This window comes from Gymnoscopelus microlampas (genome assembly GCF_963454915.1).
Source record: "Gymnoscopelus microlampas genome assembly, chromosome: 6".
NCBI lineage: Eukaryota > Metazoa > Chordata > Actinopteri > Myctophiformes > Myctophidae > Gymnoscopelus > Gymnoscopelus microlampas.
The window spans coordinates 24,495,185-24,510,037 of NC_139943.1; the positions used below are offsets into that span (position 1 = coordinate 24,495,185).

Genomic DNA, 14,853 nt, shown 5'->3' on the forward strand with positions numbered 1-14,853 from the left:
TCAATGCAAACCATCAACGTCCCCTTCCGTCTTTACAGCAACCTCGTAGGCAGCAGACCAAGTGCCAGGACTGTATATAGTGTTAAAATAATATGAACAAAAATAAATGAGAGGAATTATTTTTACTATTTTATTCATGCCCGCTGATTCACCGCTGGCTTAACGTTGGGGTTAGCACATTGCGGTGAGGCGATAAAAAAAAAAAAAGGATTGAGAGATGGATGGATGAATGTGTGTGTGTGAGTGGATGAATCAATTAACACGTGATTGAATAGATTATGAATGAATGTAAATAAGTAAATGCGTGTGTGGATGGATGTGTAACTAAGTAGGTACACATCTAAATGTGTGGGTGGCTAAATAAGTGTGATAAGATGGATGGATGGATGGATGGATGGATGGATGGGATAAGGCCAATATAAAAGTGTGAAATCTTTTGTACATTGTGAATTTATATAACTTTTTTTTAACCCAACATTTCAAATTCTTTTAAACTTGATATAGCATTTTATTGGCTATGGTCTTAGTCTGGTGATATGGTATGTTTTACATTGTGGAGCTTTCCTCAATGAACCTGCATTTAGAGACAAAGACAAATCTACCAATGGTATCACTTTGAGGGAATCCATTTCTCTCTCAAACATGACTTTGGTAAAGAAATCTACTATAAATGGAAAAAAAGATACCAAATTTATTTCATAGTATTAAGGAAATGTACATATTTGTAATTAAGTAAATAATTGAGTCTTGAGACATTAGTGATTTTCTTGATGAATTTGAACCTGTTCCTACCATCACTTTTTGTTTTGTTCTTTTGTCCCGTTTACCAAAAGTATGTTTGCTGCTATTGTGTACATACTATATCATTTACTATGAATTATAATTATACAGAAAATCCCAAAACTACCATTCTCTTATTGACAATAGATCATGAAGCTATTTTACTGTTAATAACAAATTATTCCTATAGCAACTTTTGTAATTCATATTTCTGTCTGTGTGTAGCTCACTATGTAAGTATGTATGTATGTTTGTTTCTATCTGAATTGTCATTATTGGTGTGAAGGAGTCTTTCTGGAGTCACTTATAGGGTAGCTTTGAAAGCTAGAGTTCGATACAACCGGGACATGTCATTTATCTTCAAAGCTACGTTTTTTGTGTTGTTTTTTCCAGTTTGCAACCTGTCAAATACAAATAGTTTGACTTCATGTTTCCAATATTGGAAAAAAAGAAAAGGTTAATAAATATGAGTGCTGCTTTACACAATATTTTGCAAGTGACACTACATCTTAAAGGCTGTTATAGAGTCTTTGGAATTCAGTTGAATGCTTCTCAATCAGTTGTAGTAGTTTGAAAGCATATTAAAACACGGTTGTCTAGGTGTGGTTTGGGGTGATATGATCTGTTTTTATTTAACACGTTATGTGGAGCCAGACTGATGTACCCTTGAACATTCATCAATTTAATCTGCTTTAAATTTCAGCCAAGCACTTAACTGTAATATGTCCATGCAAATACAGACAGAATGGTACTTATTGACTTGGAACAGACAGAGATAAGTCACATGAACGTAGCAGGCGTGAAAGAGCAGAGTTTAGTTTTTAGCTGTTGATATTATCTCAATAGATCAGGTTGTATTTTTGGGAAGGAAAGGAAACTCAGCACTAAAGCTCAACAAAAGCTGTCCCCCATAAGGGGTAATGTACCCCACATAGTACCCCACACCACCCACTCCAATCCTTTTTCAATGTAAAAGCGTTGGAGAAATATTTTTTTCCCTCTGCCCAAATATGTATGTATCACTGAAAGGTTGGGGTCACCACAGCACAGAGTCCAAAATAAATTCATTAGTATCAGCTTCAATGAGACAATTTTGTGGATTGATCGATGCTCCAGAACACTGTGCATTGAGGGAAATCTTGTCTGTATATGAGAAGCAAAATAGTAAAAGTGACTTTATTTTAGGATGACTAAATTCTACCTGCTTACTGCCTGGAATTTAATTTATGACCTGGTAACATTAGCTGATTGAACATTTATATCAGTAACCACTTGGAACTATCAGAGACTTGAGTGATTTACTTGCCACAACTCTTAGATAGGCCTATAAAGTTCTGGCCCTAGCCTCCTAAACCACTGTGCCAGTAAAATTATGCTCCTTAACACAAACCCTGTCTTTGTCGTCTTCGTCTAAAATGCTTTGTGTAATTTACACTTGTGACAATTTTTGTATCAAAAGCATTTTTATATAATAAAGGTTCTATTTTAAGGAACTGTTTGTATGTGTTCACTGTTCACTGAAACTGTTGTTATCCTCTGGCTTTTGCATTCCAAAATTAACCAGACACTAGCTGTTTTGATGTTTTCTGACTGACCCAGGGCTCAGAATTTGTCAAAAAGAGGATTAAAGTGGACCCCTATATTATTATTGATGTTTATTAAGATGTTTCTGAACAATTCTAGTATGAAGTTTTTTGCCATAGTTTTTCAATTATGGCATTATTCTGCTTTCGGCCACAGCACCATCATTATAAACATTTGGAGGAAACATTTTTGTGAAGGTGTCATTTTAAAGATATTTTTGGGGCTTTTCTGCCTTAATTTGGATAGTACAGTGGTGAATGACAGGAAACAGGGAGAGAGACAGGGAGTGACACGCAGCAATCAAACCCGTGACCCGCTGTCATTAATGCCTATATGTGATATGCGCCTTAACCACTAGGCCATCGGTGCCCCGAGTTGTCTTTATTTTAATGAGAAAAACTAGGAAACAGACTTTTAAGACAGTCTCTCTCTCTCTCTCTCTCTCTCTCTCTCTCTCTCTCTCTCTCTCTCTCTCTCTCTCTCTCTCTCTCCCTCTCTCTCTCTCAATGTGTGTCTTTAAATGCACATTTAAACAGAGAGAGACTTATCTCCTTTTATACTGGTGCGTGTATGATCAAATATCTAAATATTGAAACTTAAAAGCTGTCTCAGGTGCTGACCGCAGAAGTGTTTTAAAGTGAAATACCCCTTTAAGGCAGGGGCATAATTGAATTTAGAGGATGCCAATGAATTATAGATAACATAGTTGAGAGGTTTTCAAGCGTTGTTATGTGGCCAACCAAATTGACTTTTATTAGGCCATGGACCTACCCTGGAATTCAACTTTTGAATTGGATAAGTTAATAAAAAATCTTATGAACATAACCCTGATTATTTGAATATTACGAGCAAGATGTCTCGCTTATGGGAGAGCGCCCCCCTTGCGTGATCACAGACAGAGACGTGCACAGATAGACTCTAGGTGGTGCTGGAGCACCTGCCCTTTGCCCTCTTGACCAGAAGTGCCCTTTTTTTCCCAGTTTACAGCAGGGGTCTTCAACAGGGGGTCCGGGACCCCTACGGGGTCCTCAGAGTTACTACAGGGGGTCCGCCAAATCTTTGTGATATGATTCATTCTTTTTACCATAACCACTCGAAACCTAGCATCCCTTTTCTGAGGAGAACTTTAGCCAAAAATAGCAGATCTACAAGCCCACAACGCCTCGTGCTGCGAAAAAAACAAAGTTGTCCTTTAAGGTAGCGACTGGAAGCATATAGTATTTATGACAATGTTTATTAAGGTAAACATTAAGGTAAGAAAATCAAGTTCGTCAAAAACCCACCCACTTGCATTGAGAAAAATTATTTCTGACACCAGCAGGGGTAAAACAGCTAAACTACAGGCCATTCATATGAACTGTAACTTCCTATATAGACTCAATTTCAAAGGCCAATGCTGGGCCCTTGCTACCACACACGTCCCCCATATAAAATGATTAGGTCCCAGGAACACTGATGATGAAAAGGTCTTTTGACATATGAATTAAATTACATGCTCATAGTTGTACATAATTAGAAAGGCATAGTGGTGACTGGTGATAAACATTATTAGAATAGGACACGCTGTCTTTTTTTGTCTAGTAATCATTCCAAGTGAATTGAAATAAACTACTCTTCATTTGACTGGGGACCCCTTGCAGTGCAGACCTCTCTATGGTGCAGACCCCTCAAGGACCCCACTTTGAAAACTACTGGTCTATTTCCTGTTTGTTTACGTTTTGAAATGAGGAGTTTAGAACTCTATTGTACTCCAGAGGGCAGCAGATTTCTTTCAGATTTTGCAGAAGCTATATTATATATATAAATATGTGTATTAATCTATATATTTTGTCGTACTCGTGCCTAGTCAATTTGACCTTAGATATACAGTAAATCAAGAACTAAACATACATTTCCTCTGCTGATTTAGCATAAAATTAACTTACTATTTATTGAATAGCTGTCACTTTTGATCAATTACTACTACTGTACATTGCGCTCAATTGAAACAATACCAATGACGCCTGAAGTGACGTTTAAAGAGAACATTTGCATATTTATGAGCTGAATGTGGAAATCGTTGCAATGCACCGATTATCCAGTAACCACGGTAAATGACAAGTACACCCCACCCAGAACTAGCAGGCAGTGTTGCCATGTCGGCTAATTATAAGGGACTTTGGGCTTCTTTTTCTGTAAAGTTGCTTGCAAAAATTGGTAGCTGCGGGTTGCGGTTTATTGGGCTTGTTTCTAAACGTGCACGTGCTTAGGCTTGCTTACAGTTTTTTTAAAATATATTATTTAAACCAGTGGTTCTCAAATATTTTCATGAAAATGTTTTATGGCAGCCAGGTAGCCAGGGAGCACTTGTGTTGTTAGTATGTTTAAAACATATATTCCAAATATTCCACATTTTATTGCAAGAGTTTTTGAAAATAGCAGATCTACAAGCTCACAATGCGTTGCATCACGACACATTGTGAGCTTGCTTGTGTAAAATAGGTTCAAGTGCTTGTAGATCGGCTATTTTCAAATAGGTTTAAGTGCTCATGTGACCTAGTCGCTTCTTTTGGGCTTGTTTTCATAGACTCTTGGTTGCTTATTTCTCTCGCAAAATCTGGCAACGCAGAGCAGAGGCCCCACCCCCTAGCCAACCAAATTGCAGTGACAGCTTTGAGCGACGGGGCCGACAACCAATAGCATTCCAGAAACTCTTGTGACTGACAGACTCTACAAACGTAGTGGGGGAAGGGTCGTCGAGAAGTTGACGGAACCGCCATCTTGAAAAGTGCCCTGTGATAATCTAACATTTTCGCGCCTGTCAGAATCAGTTTTAAACGCTTTTTCCCCCTTACATGACTGTGTGTCGTCGGTTTGTACAATTTTGTCAACACTTCAGGCTCATGGCCAAATAAGCTACATGCCGGAGACTCGCCGTTTGCCGCTGATAATTGGTAGGTGCTGCACTAACACTTGCCAGTCCATGCACTTCGTGTTGGAAAAAGGCACGGACTGACGACTAACCCTACAGTCCTACCTTATAGCCGGCTACCGTTAACTCGCTAGCAAGAAGCAATACTTGGCCATCTTAAAAGGCTTGGTTAATTAGCTAACGTTACGTTGTGGTTGTGATTCATATCCGCGTGTACATTTAGCTTGTTAAAACAGGTTTAAAAAAAAGCCTAGTTGTAACGTGAAGTCAGCCGGTTAATGTTTATTTGCTAAGCTAACGTTGGTTGACTACCTTATTAGCTGCTAGTTGCTATATCGCTATAGCTAGTTTTGCTTAATTGTGGGTAGCTAAGTTGGCTAACGCTAGCTGTCAAAGCAAAACTTAGCTGTTAGCCAGCTTTTTTTCCTCCACGGCCTGTATTATGTATTTAACGTTAGCTAACCTATTGGTCTGATTTGGGCCCCCGATGCAGAAATTGGCTAACGTTGACTCTTTACTTTTCAATTTGAGTCAACTTGATGGTTTATTGACTCAGACTCGAAAGTAGATTACATGATCTATATGCTGGTCCACAGATTCTAGTCTCGGATGTGATTTGCTCGTTTAGCCCACCCAGGTTAACCATAGTTTACATTATGTTGCCCAGTCTTATGGCTTACAATACCAGACAGATGTAACTGGGCCACCATCCATCGGCCTCTTTCTTTGCTGTCGAATGCTGCCTTGTCCGCTAGAAACAGGGAAACATCATTTTCAGGTTTCAGCTTATTGTCACTCGCATAAATTCCGTAAAGCAGATTTTGGTTTTCTTGTGTTACCCCAATAATCTTAATTTTGACTGTTCTACTGTTCTGTTGACAGAGCTACGAGTCTTAAGAACCGCTTGCAGTTTATAGTGTACATTTTAAAGGTGCAGCGGATTGTTTCGCTATTTGAACGGTATTATTATTAATATTTGTCAATTCTAGCTATAATACAAAAGTACATTTATGCGATCACCGCTCTGTGGACATAGCCTTTTGCAGACAACTTTCTGTTTCGGAGTTGACTGTCCAAGTAGGGTGAGTAATTTACAAAAATAATATGTATTTGCTCAACTATCAGCTTAATAAGTTAACCAGTGTGTTTCTGGACTCTGGAGCCTCTTTTGTTTTCTAAACAATATAATTTCTGGCTGTTATTTTGGACACCCACCAGCTACGGTTTCCTTTTGAATAATAAACCATCAGCTGCTCTGGTTCATGTTTGATGTAGACTGGTTTCTCCATTGAGATCTTGAACATGGTGGACTGGTGTAATATTTCTTGTGGTTTCGTGTCGGGCACCCTTTTGATGCCAGTGCAGGTTAACAAGTGCTGTAAATGTCTAGTTGTTGAACTTGAATATGCTGAATTGATCAGTTGCATTTCTAACTAGTATTAGAGGCAACCATTAGCTAGCTAGCTGCTGTCATTTTTTATCTAGCTTGCTTCCACTCTATAGTAAATGTCTATGTCTCATTTTGCTTTGATATGGCACTCTGCCAATGCCATTGCCATCAGCTATTCTCTACTTTAGATATGTAGCTAACTGTCATGGGATTGTCGGGGATATACCCTAAACACAGCCTAGACATGCCCTTGAGGTGATGCATTTGATGGTATTGTTGAGTATCACCCGGCAACCAGAGAATCCATGTGCAAGTGAAAGACAGCTGGGAATGGATGTTGGCTGAATCATGGTGGTTAACTATTGATTGATTGTTTTTTTGTCACAGGGTTACTTGTTTGTATAAGGGATTGGCTCTGTGTGACATGCAAGTCAAGGTTAGAAATTATGTATGATCCTTCACAGACTCCATACTTGATTCTTTCTTGCCTATTAGGGAAACTTCAGTCTTATGTAAACCTGCCAATTATGCACAGCATGAACTACAAAATAATTGTTATGTACTTTGTGTACAGTATTGTCATTAGATTTGTACCACCACATTTCAGTACTCCTAAGTTCTGAGCTCAGTTCTTATCAATATATTATTTATTCAGTAATAAAGTTTATGCAGTGCTTCTCTTGTTACTGTTTAGATTGGGAGGGGCCACAGAACATTATTTACAACTGACCCTCATAGAGCAGGACTGGAGTTTGCATGGCTTAGTTGGCAGGACTTTGATCAGGTGTGTTTTAGTGCTTTAAAGTGCAGACATTGGGCCTTACGTCAGTGTTTACCACGGTTGGAGAGAATTTACTTCTGTTGGTGGGTGACTGACTGTCTGGGAGGGGATGAGGGTGGTCAGGTTGTGTGTGTTTGGCATCCTATCCTGGTAAGTATCTGATACAGAGTAGAGTCCCAAGCTGATATTTTTGTAATGACCAGAACAATTAAATCCTTAATTATTAATTCAATTCCAGCTAGGAATGACATCAAACAATTCTGTTGGTTTCTAATGGAGTTTTCGTATTGCTCTGATCCTTTGATCACCTATGGTGGACAATAAAGATCATGGTTCCATGCTATTTTACTGGATTACATATAATCAAGGCAAGTAGGTGGAGCTTTTGTGTCCCTCCTCCATTGCTGTCTAGTCTATTAATATAGGCTTCTCTCCTAGACGTTTATCCCAATACTATCCTGTGTTGTACCTGCTGATCATTGCCTAATAATATATGTGAGTATTTCCCTCCTCTGTGTATGAAATAAAGGTTTTTTAGGACCTGCTGATCAGTAAATGTGTTATGAACATGGAATTAATAATTGTTTTTCTAGGCTCAGTGAGAACACTTGAACACAAAACTTTGCACTATGAAAGTTGTTGTTTCATGTATTGTTGTAATATTTCATTTATTATATATTTATCCCCATCAACAAGGGATACTGTGATTGGTTGTTGTAGATCTCTGCTTTTGTATTTATTTGTGTTGCTATTTGTAAGCCGATGCCTGAAGCAGGTCTATTGACCGAAAAGTTGCTTAAATAAAGTTGGCCCTATTGTGCAAGTATAGACGGTGTGTGTATGTGTAATTTTATTTTATTCTATATGTCTTATCCCTGCCTACGCACTCTGAGCTGATCAGGTTTGCGTAAGACTTTGTTTCCTACATTTCATTTATTGACAGGGAGTTATTTTGTGTGTGTTTGGTGTCCATGGTAATGTAGTGTGTTGACACAGTTTTGTCTTGGATTGATAACAAGGAGCAGGAACAGACTTGGTAGCCGTTGAGGTGGTAGCCTTCTGGAGTAGCACTGACAGACTGTGTGTGTGTGAATGGAGGGTGTTTTGAGGATGCTCCCATGAAGAGGAAGTATTGCCAATGTGTAACAATGATAAATGGATAAAGCCTATAAGTGGTTTGTACCAATATGTTAACTCGTTTTTAAATAGTACCAGTGTGGAAGAGATGTATATTCAGTTTCATCGGCTGATAACTGATTTGGCTGTGCATCCAGTCCCTCATTTTAACTCTTCATTTAGACCCTGGATTAAATAAACGACTTATCATTCTGTATCACTCAGTCTGTTCCTCTGTTCCTCTCTGTTAGGTGAGTGCCGTTGATGTGCTGAGGAGCTCCTGTCTGCTGCTGTATGTGTGTGCCGTCTGTCTGTCTGTCCGTCTGCCTGCCCGTCTGCCTGCCTACCGTACCTGCCTGCTTGTCTGTCCGTCTGGCCAGCCTGGAATGGGCCACAACTCCCAAAGAGCAGAATATACCTTCTCTTTTTAACCCGAGTTCCATTCTCTGGACTCCAACACACACAGGTAGTTATAGAAAGTACAATTAAAGGACTTAACCTTTGTTTTACATCACTGTACATTATTTTCCAGTGAGTTGCATTACTTTTTGAGATTTAAGGGCCTTTTATTTAAGGTCATAATAAAGCTATTTTTAATATTTTGAAACAAACTAGCGGAGTATTTTAGGTTACTCCAACTAAAGAGAATTTCATAATTGTATAAATGTAGCTTTTAACAACCATTTATGTTTATGGACTATAACGGGCAGGGCCATCTTACCATGATTCATTGTTAGGTTTTCTGGAGCACTTTACAAAACGTGAGTGGGAACATTGTGTTCATGGTGTTAGATGTTTTCATTCTCTTTAGAGTTGAATAGGAACGATTTGAGTCTGAGAGTGCGGTATGGCAAAACTGATAGAACATCGATCTATGGTGTGTCAGTGTGTATACAAATGGATGAACGAAGTTTGGGGTGTATGTTCTAGTAGTAGTAATATGGAATCTACTGATGTTGGTATCCGTTATCATGTAGATATACCAGGCTAATGCAGTACTCTGCATCGGTGAAGCCCGCAGATGCAAAGAACTGATAGCCCACTCCTCCTCCAATACACATTTAGCTACATTTCTTTTCCCCTTTCATGTGCATGTTTGGCCAGTTCTTTGACTCTTTTTTTTTTGGGAGTATTTCAACCCATTCACTGCCAGGTATTATTTAATTAATTAATCCGCTGGTGCCAGCGTTTCTTACCTTATAAAGGACGATCTTTGGAGAGCCGCAAGAGCCGCGATGTGTACACAAATGTAAACAAGGGTGTCTGGGAGGTAAGGGAGGGTCTCTTCTATCCACGGGAACAAAAACATTTTTTACCGCGATCCGCCATTTTGGTGCTATCGCCCATTGAATAAGGCTTGTTATCAAGGGATGACGTCACATCTGTCCATTCCTTTTCTCAGAGTCAAGGGATCATTCCTAAGTTATGTTAGAGCGCCCTCTTGTTTAAACTTTTTTTTTTACGTAGATCTACGTCAATGGCGGTCAACAGTTGGATTTGAAATGACGTAGATCTACATCAATGGCGGTGAATGTGTTAAAGGTATACTAAGCAGCATTCTGCCTCTTGAGCAAAATGTGTCCTTCCTGTTGGGGTGATTCCATACCCAGGACCAGGAGGGACAGTGGTGTCCCTGTTTAGATCCTTAACCTGGAGGGATAGTTTTGGTGTAAATGGCTTATTGGTTGTGAGATGCAACGCCCTGGGCATTTAGAAACGGCAAAACCAAATTATGTAAAGCAATACAAAAGTTGTGACCGTATGTGCACTGTATGTATAGTTTAGATTATGTGTCAGAGAATAAATGCTCCTCCTACTGTTAAAGATATTTCGGATTTATTGGAGTTGCATGACTGCCAGAAGACTCGTCTCAGAGCCTGCCTGCCTGCTTCTGGCGACTGGCCAGAGTAGTTTCGTTTTGAGCAGATAGCTGTAATGTCCAGGTAGTAACCATTGGCGTCGCCAAAAAGATAACAAAAATAAAAGTTACACATTATACCTGAAAGGTGAATGTGACATTGACAACTGATTTTCTTTTTTACATTTATCCTTCCCAAGTTTGTTTTTGAAAAGCATGGCCTGCATATTGCACCTCCCTTTAAAAACTGTTTTTAGTTCTGGCAAGTGGCAACAGACAGATATACAGTAGGCTACTGTATGCTTCCATTTACAAATGTGTCTAGAAACGCTTTTCCGTAGCTTTTGAACAATGTTGTAAAGACGCACTGTTGTAAATGCATTTTTTAATAAATGTTCCTAGATAGATAGACACTTAATTAGTTATCAATGTTGCTTTATTGTTTAAATATGCTTAATTTAAACATTCAAATTGCACTATAAATAAAGTGTGGGGTTGCCAAAAGAAATTGAAGTTTTGAACCCCTGATTTAGAGTGTACCTTAGCTCTCACAGAAAAAGAAACGCCAACATAAAAGAACACTATCATTAACAATGAATTAGGATAATATTAAACGGATCACGTAAAATGCATCACAAAAATAACTGTGTATATATATATATATATATATATATATTTTTTTTTTTTTTATCTCATTTGCATTAATTACGGCTCTGTGTTTTGTTTGTGCCTCCAGAGCCATTATGTTTTGGAAGTTTGACCTCCACACCACGTCCCACATCGACACACTGCTGGAGAAGGAGGATGTGACGCTAACAGAGGTGATGGACGAGGAGGATGTCCTACAGGAGTGCAAAGCCCAGAACCACAAGCTGGTGGACTTCCTGCTGCGACCGCAGTGCATGGAGGACCTGGTCACCTTCATTACACAGGAGCCCAATACTGATGTAGAAGAGAAGGTCAAATACAAGTAAGGTGCTGGTAGTATTGCATGGTAAACTGGTACTGAAACCACATTCCATTGCCCGAGGGACTCGAGACGCTAGCCAAATAAAACGGATGTACAAGCTGTCAAGGTGTTGCTATGTGAATTGTGAAGCATTGTAAGCCTGCGAATCTGTTCTTTGTGACAAGCAATGCTGTTTAACTCCTATTATGGAGTTCTCACCACGGTCAAGATAGTTTCAGGTTGGATATTCCGGTTGCCTTTTTATGGTGTTAAATGGGGCGTGGAACAATGCAAATGGGGCGTACATAAATGCGCATCAGATTTCTTTTTTTGAACAGGTGGGATTCATCATCTGATACACCTGTGAACCGCACAAACCAAGGATCTACACACCCTTCCATAAATCACACATCGGTCTTTACCTTTTCGCAAAATATTACTACTAAAATGTAGTCTACATTTTCGAAGTGTTTTGTGAATGGCCCATTGTCACATGACTCACAAGATCATGTGTATCTAATTTGGTGAATAATTGGTAAAAAATAAAATGTTTCTGCCACAAACAAATCTGTATAATGTAGAAGAAGTAGTAGCAAAAAGTATTTTGGAGAAAATGCAAAATGGCAATGATGGGCATGGCCTTTCTATCGGGAGTTGTCATGATATGTCTTGAAAAAGAAATTTGCAGACTGATGTAATTTTGAATGGACCAAAGTCATGAGGGCAGAAAAAATGTACACGTTCTAAAAACAAACCCCTGTTGGGGGCTCTGGGGCATGGCTTGATGATCTACCCTGGCAAATGTAAAGCAGCGAACTATCAGGCTACAGCAGTTATCATTTAGTGACAAAGCAAACTGCAATTATATATACACGCCCCTCAACGTTTTTTTGGAACCATCATCAAACACTATCAGCTGCTCTGAGCTGTGACTCCCTTAGTTTACGATGGTGCCACAACTCCGCTTATTTCCACTGAAAAGCAAAAACGCTGCTTCTTTTACATTTTGTACACTTGCCAACAGTTACTCGGTGCACTAGTTTAAGAACATTTTCCTGTTGGTGAGATCGCTTGAATTTACCTGTTTGCTCGTGAGTGGAATGCGCATCTTATGCTACGAATGCACACGTATATAAGTGGCTGAATGGCTTTTAAGACACAGCACTTTTTTAAATACAGCGCAGCAGTTGGCTCCTACTTTTTTCACATTCCATAATCCATATTGACTAGTTAGTGTCCGTAAATTGTACACTCCTCTACGTTGGTGGGTGTTAACTTTGTTCCCAGCCCCCATATAAATGTAATTAACATTGGGCGGCAGTGGCTCAGGAGGTAGAGCGGCCGCTTGAGTTCGATCCCGGGCTCCCACAGAGTTTGTCGGAAGTGTCCTTGAGCGATGAGCAGGTTGGTGCCTTGCATGGTTTCCTCCGCCATCGGTGTATGAATGTGTGTGTGAATGTAATGCACAATCACTGTAAAGTGAATTGGATAAAATATATAAATGCACCATTTACTTTAACAGGGTATTTATTAATAGATTGAGAAATAATGTGTTGTATAATTTTAATAATGCTAGCTTTCCTTTTCTTCAAATGACATAGTGGCGGTAAGGCATAATAAAGTGCTCATTAAATGTATCGTAGAAACATCTTGGTCAACCTGTTTAGCTTGAAGGATTGAAATAGAGTGCCAATCAAGAATTATTTCTGTGTGATCCCTGTTTTCCATTTTTTTTGCACAATTTTTATTTATTTTTTTGCGCTCAAAGAGGCTTAAGTACATATAGTATATTTTTGCACTGTAATGAGCAGGGCTGCTGTTTGTCTAGGTTATGAGGTGTCTCAAGATTTAGGAAAATGCACAATGAAAATAAATGCTGGTGGCCAAGTTGGCATCATGCCTGAGAGCTCTTTTTGCTTCTTTATTACATTAATATATTAGTATCCCAGTCTATATTAATAAACTGGGATACTCAATTACACCCTGTAAAATGAAATTGATTTTTTTTAAATGTCTATGATTCATTTAAGTGGGTATTTTTATATGCGCGCACACACACTCACACACACACACTGAGGACACATAAATGGTGCAATAATGTTTTGCTGTTTCTAGGTACCCCAACATATCGTGTGAACTGCTGACGTCGGATGTGGGCCAGATAAATGACCGACTGGGAGAAGATGAGAGCCTGCTGATGAAACTCTATGGCTTCCTCCAGAGTGAGCCGCCTCTTAACCCCTTATTGGCCAGTTTCTTCTCCAAGGTCCTCTCCATACTAATAGGACGCAAGCCCGAACAGGTGAATGTAGTTTGTGATGTGTTGTCTGTAACTTAACTACATGTGAGTGCTAATGTTCTGGAGGTCATCGTTAACATAATTCAAAAACATCTGATAAGCACTAACATTAGTGTGTGTGTGTGTGTGTGTGTGTGTGTGTGTACAGATAGTGGAGTTTCTGCGGAAGCGGGAAGACTTTGTAGACTTGATGATCAAACACATCGGCACGTCGGCCATCATGGACCTGCTGCTGAGGATGCTTACCTGCATTGAACCACAACAGCTTAGACAGGATGTGCTTAACGTGAGTAGATGAACAACACTGCCTGCCTCGGTACCATATCCTACACTTATTGGCCCTCATCTATCAATCAACTGTAGAACCCAGCACAGATCCTACTGCATAAATCATCTTATGACAGCAGGGTTCATGTGTGATCCATGAAATGCTCGTATCACAAGGTAAGAATGATTGATAGCATTGATAAATGTGGTGGCTGAAAACAATCATTTAACTATAATGCCCCTAAAAATTCTCCTAGAGTTTACAACACGGACATACTGTACGTAATAAAATCCAAGAGGAACCTCTCTGTCCTTGAAATTTAAACTTTCGTTACTGTCTGGCTGCTGGCATGGCTTTTTCTTTTCCCTTTTTTCTCCCAATTTAGTTATTATGTCAATTCCCCCTGGTACTGTAGTCCCTTGTCACTGCTGACCCATACTTGTTGTTTTGTTGGGGAGGCTGTAGACGAGCACATGCCTCCTGGTTTATTTGATTAGTTTAGTATTATTATTATCTTATAAGTTCAGTTATAAGTTATTAAGTTCATAAGAAATGCTGCTACAAGTGGGAGCTAATTCTAATTCTACATTTGATAGAACAAAACATTTGGGAAGCTATTTTGTTATTTCTATTTAAATTTTCTGTTCAGTTTATAAGAAATGGTGTTAAATGTAGGCACTCCTTGCACTTATAATAAGTTTATATATTTTTTGGCCTAACAAAATGTTTCAGTCGTGAGATTTAATTTTGCTTTAGTCCATGGATACACAATGATACATGTCGCCAGTAGACAACTTTTCACCTGACATTGAGGAGCTATACTGGGAGAACACATGCAGAGGAACATGCTATTCCTCTCAGTTAAGCATCCCTCCCAACAGGTGCCCTGACAAGCCTGTAGAGATTTCTCTGCCCAA

General features: G+C 39.2%; 2 protein-coding genes across 7 annotated transcripts in view; both read left to right on the top strand.

Annotated features, from left to right (window-relative positions):
• lrp5 (low density lipoprotein receptor-related protein 5) overlaps positions 1–2,273 on the top strand; it is a 73,316-nt gene extending 71,043 nt beyond the window's left edge. For both annotated transcript variants that reach the window (XM_084059292.1, XM_084059293.1), the window contains exon 29: positions 1–2,273. This exon is cut by the window's left edge and continues 1,541 nt beyond it. The gene's annotated coding sequence lies outside the window, so the exon portion shown is untranslated.
• Positions 2,274–5,106: 2,833 nt separating this feature from the next.
• ppp6r3 (protein phosphatase 6, regulatory subunit 3) overlaps positions 5,107–14,853 on the top strand; it is a 36,598-nt gene continuing 26,851 nt past the window's right edge. For 4 of the 5 annotated variants that reach the window (XM_084060519.1, XM_084060520.1, XM_084060516.1 and 1 more), the window contains exons 1-5: positions 5,107–5,297; positions 8,814–9,028; positions 11,157–11,390; positions 13,485–13,671; positions 13,817–13,954. In XM_084060519.1, the coding sequence (XP_083916645.1) occupies positions 11,164–11,390; positions 13,485–13,671; positions 13,817–13,954 (552 nt within the window). In that variant the 5' untranslated portion in view covers positions 5,107–5,297; positions 8,814–9,028; positions 11,157–11,163. The remainder of the gene's footprint in view (positions 5,298–8,813; positions 9,029–11,156; positions 11,391–13,484; positions 13,672–13,816; positions 13,955–14,853) is intronic. The other variant, XM_084060517.1, reaches the window with a different exon arrangement.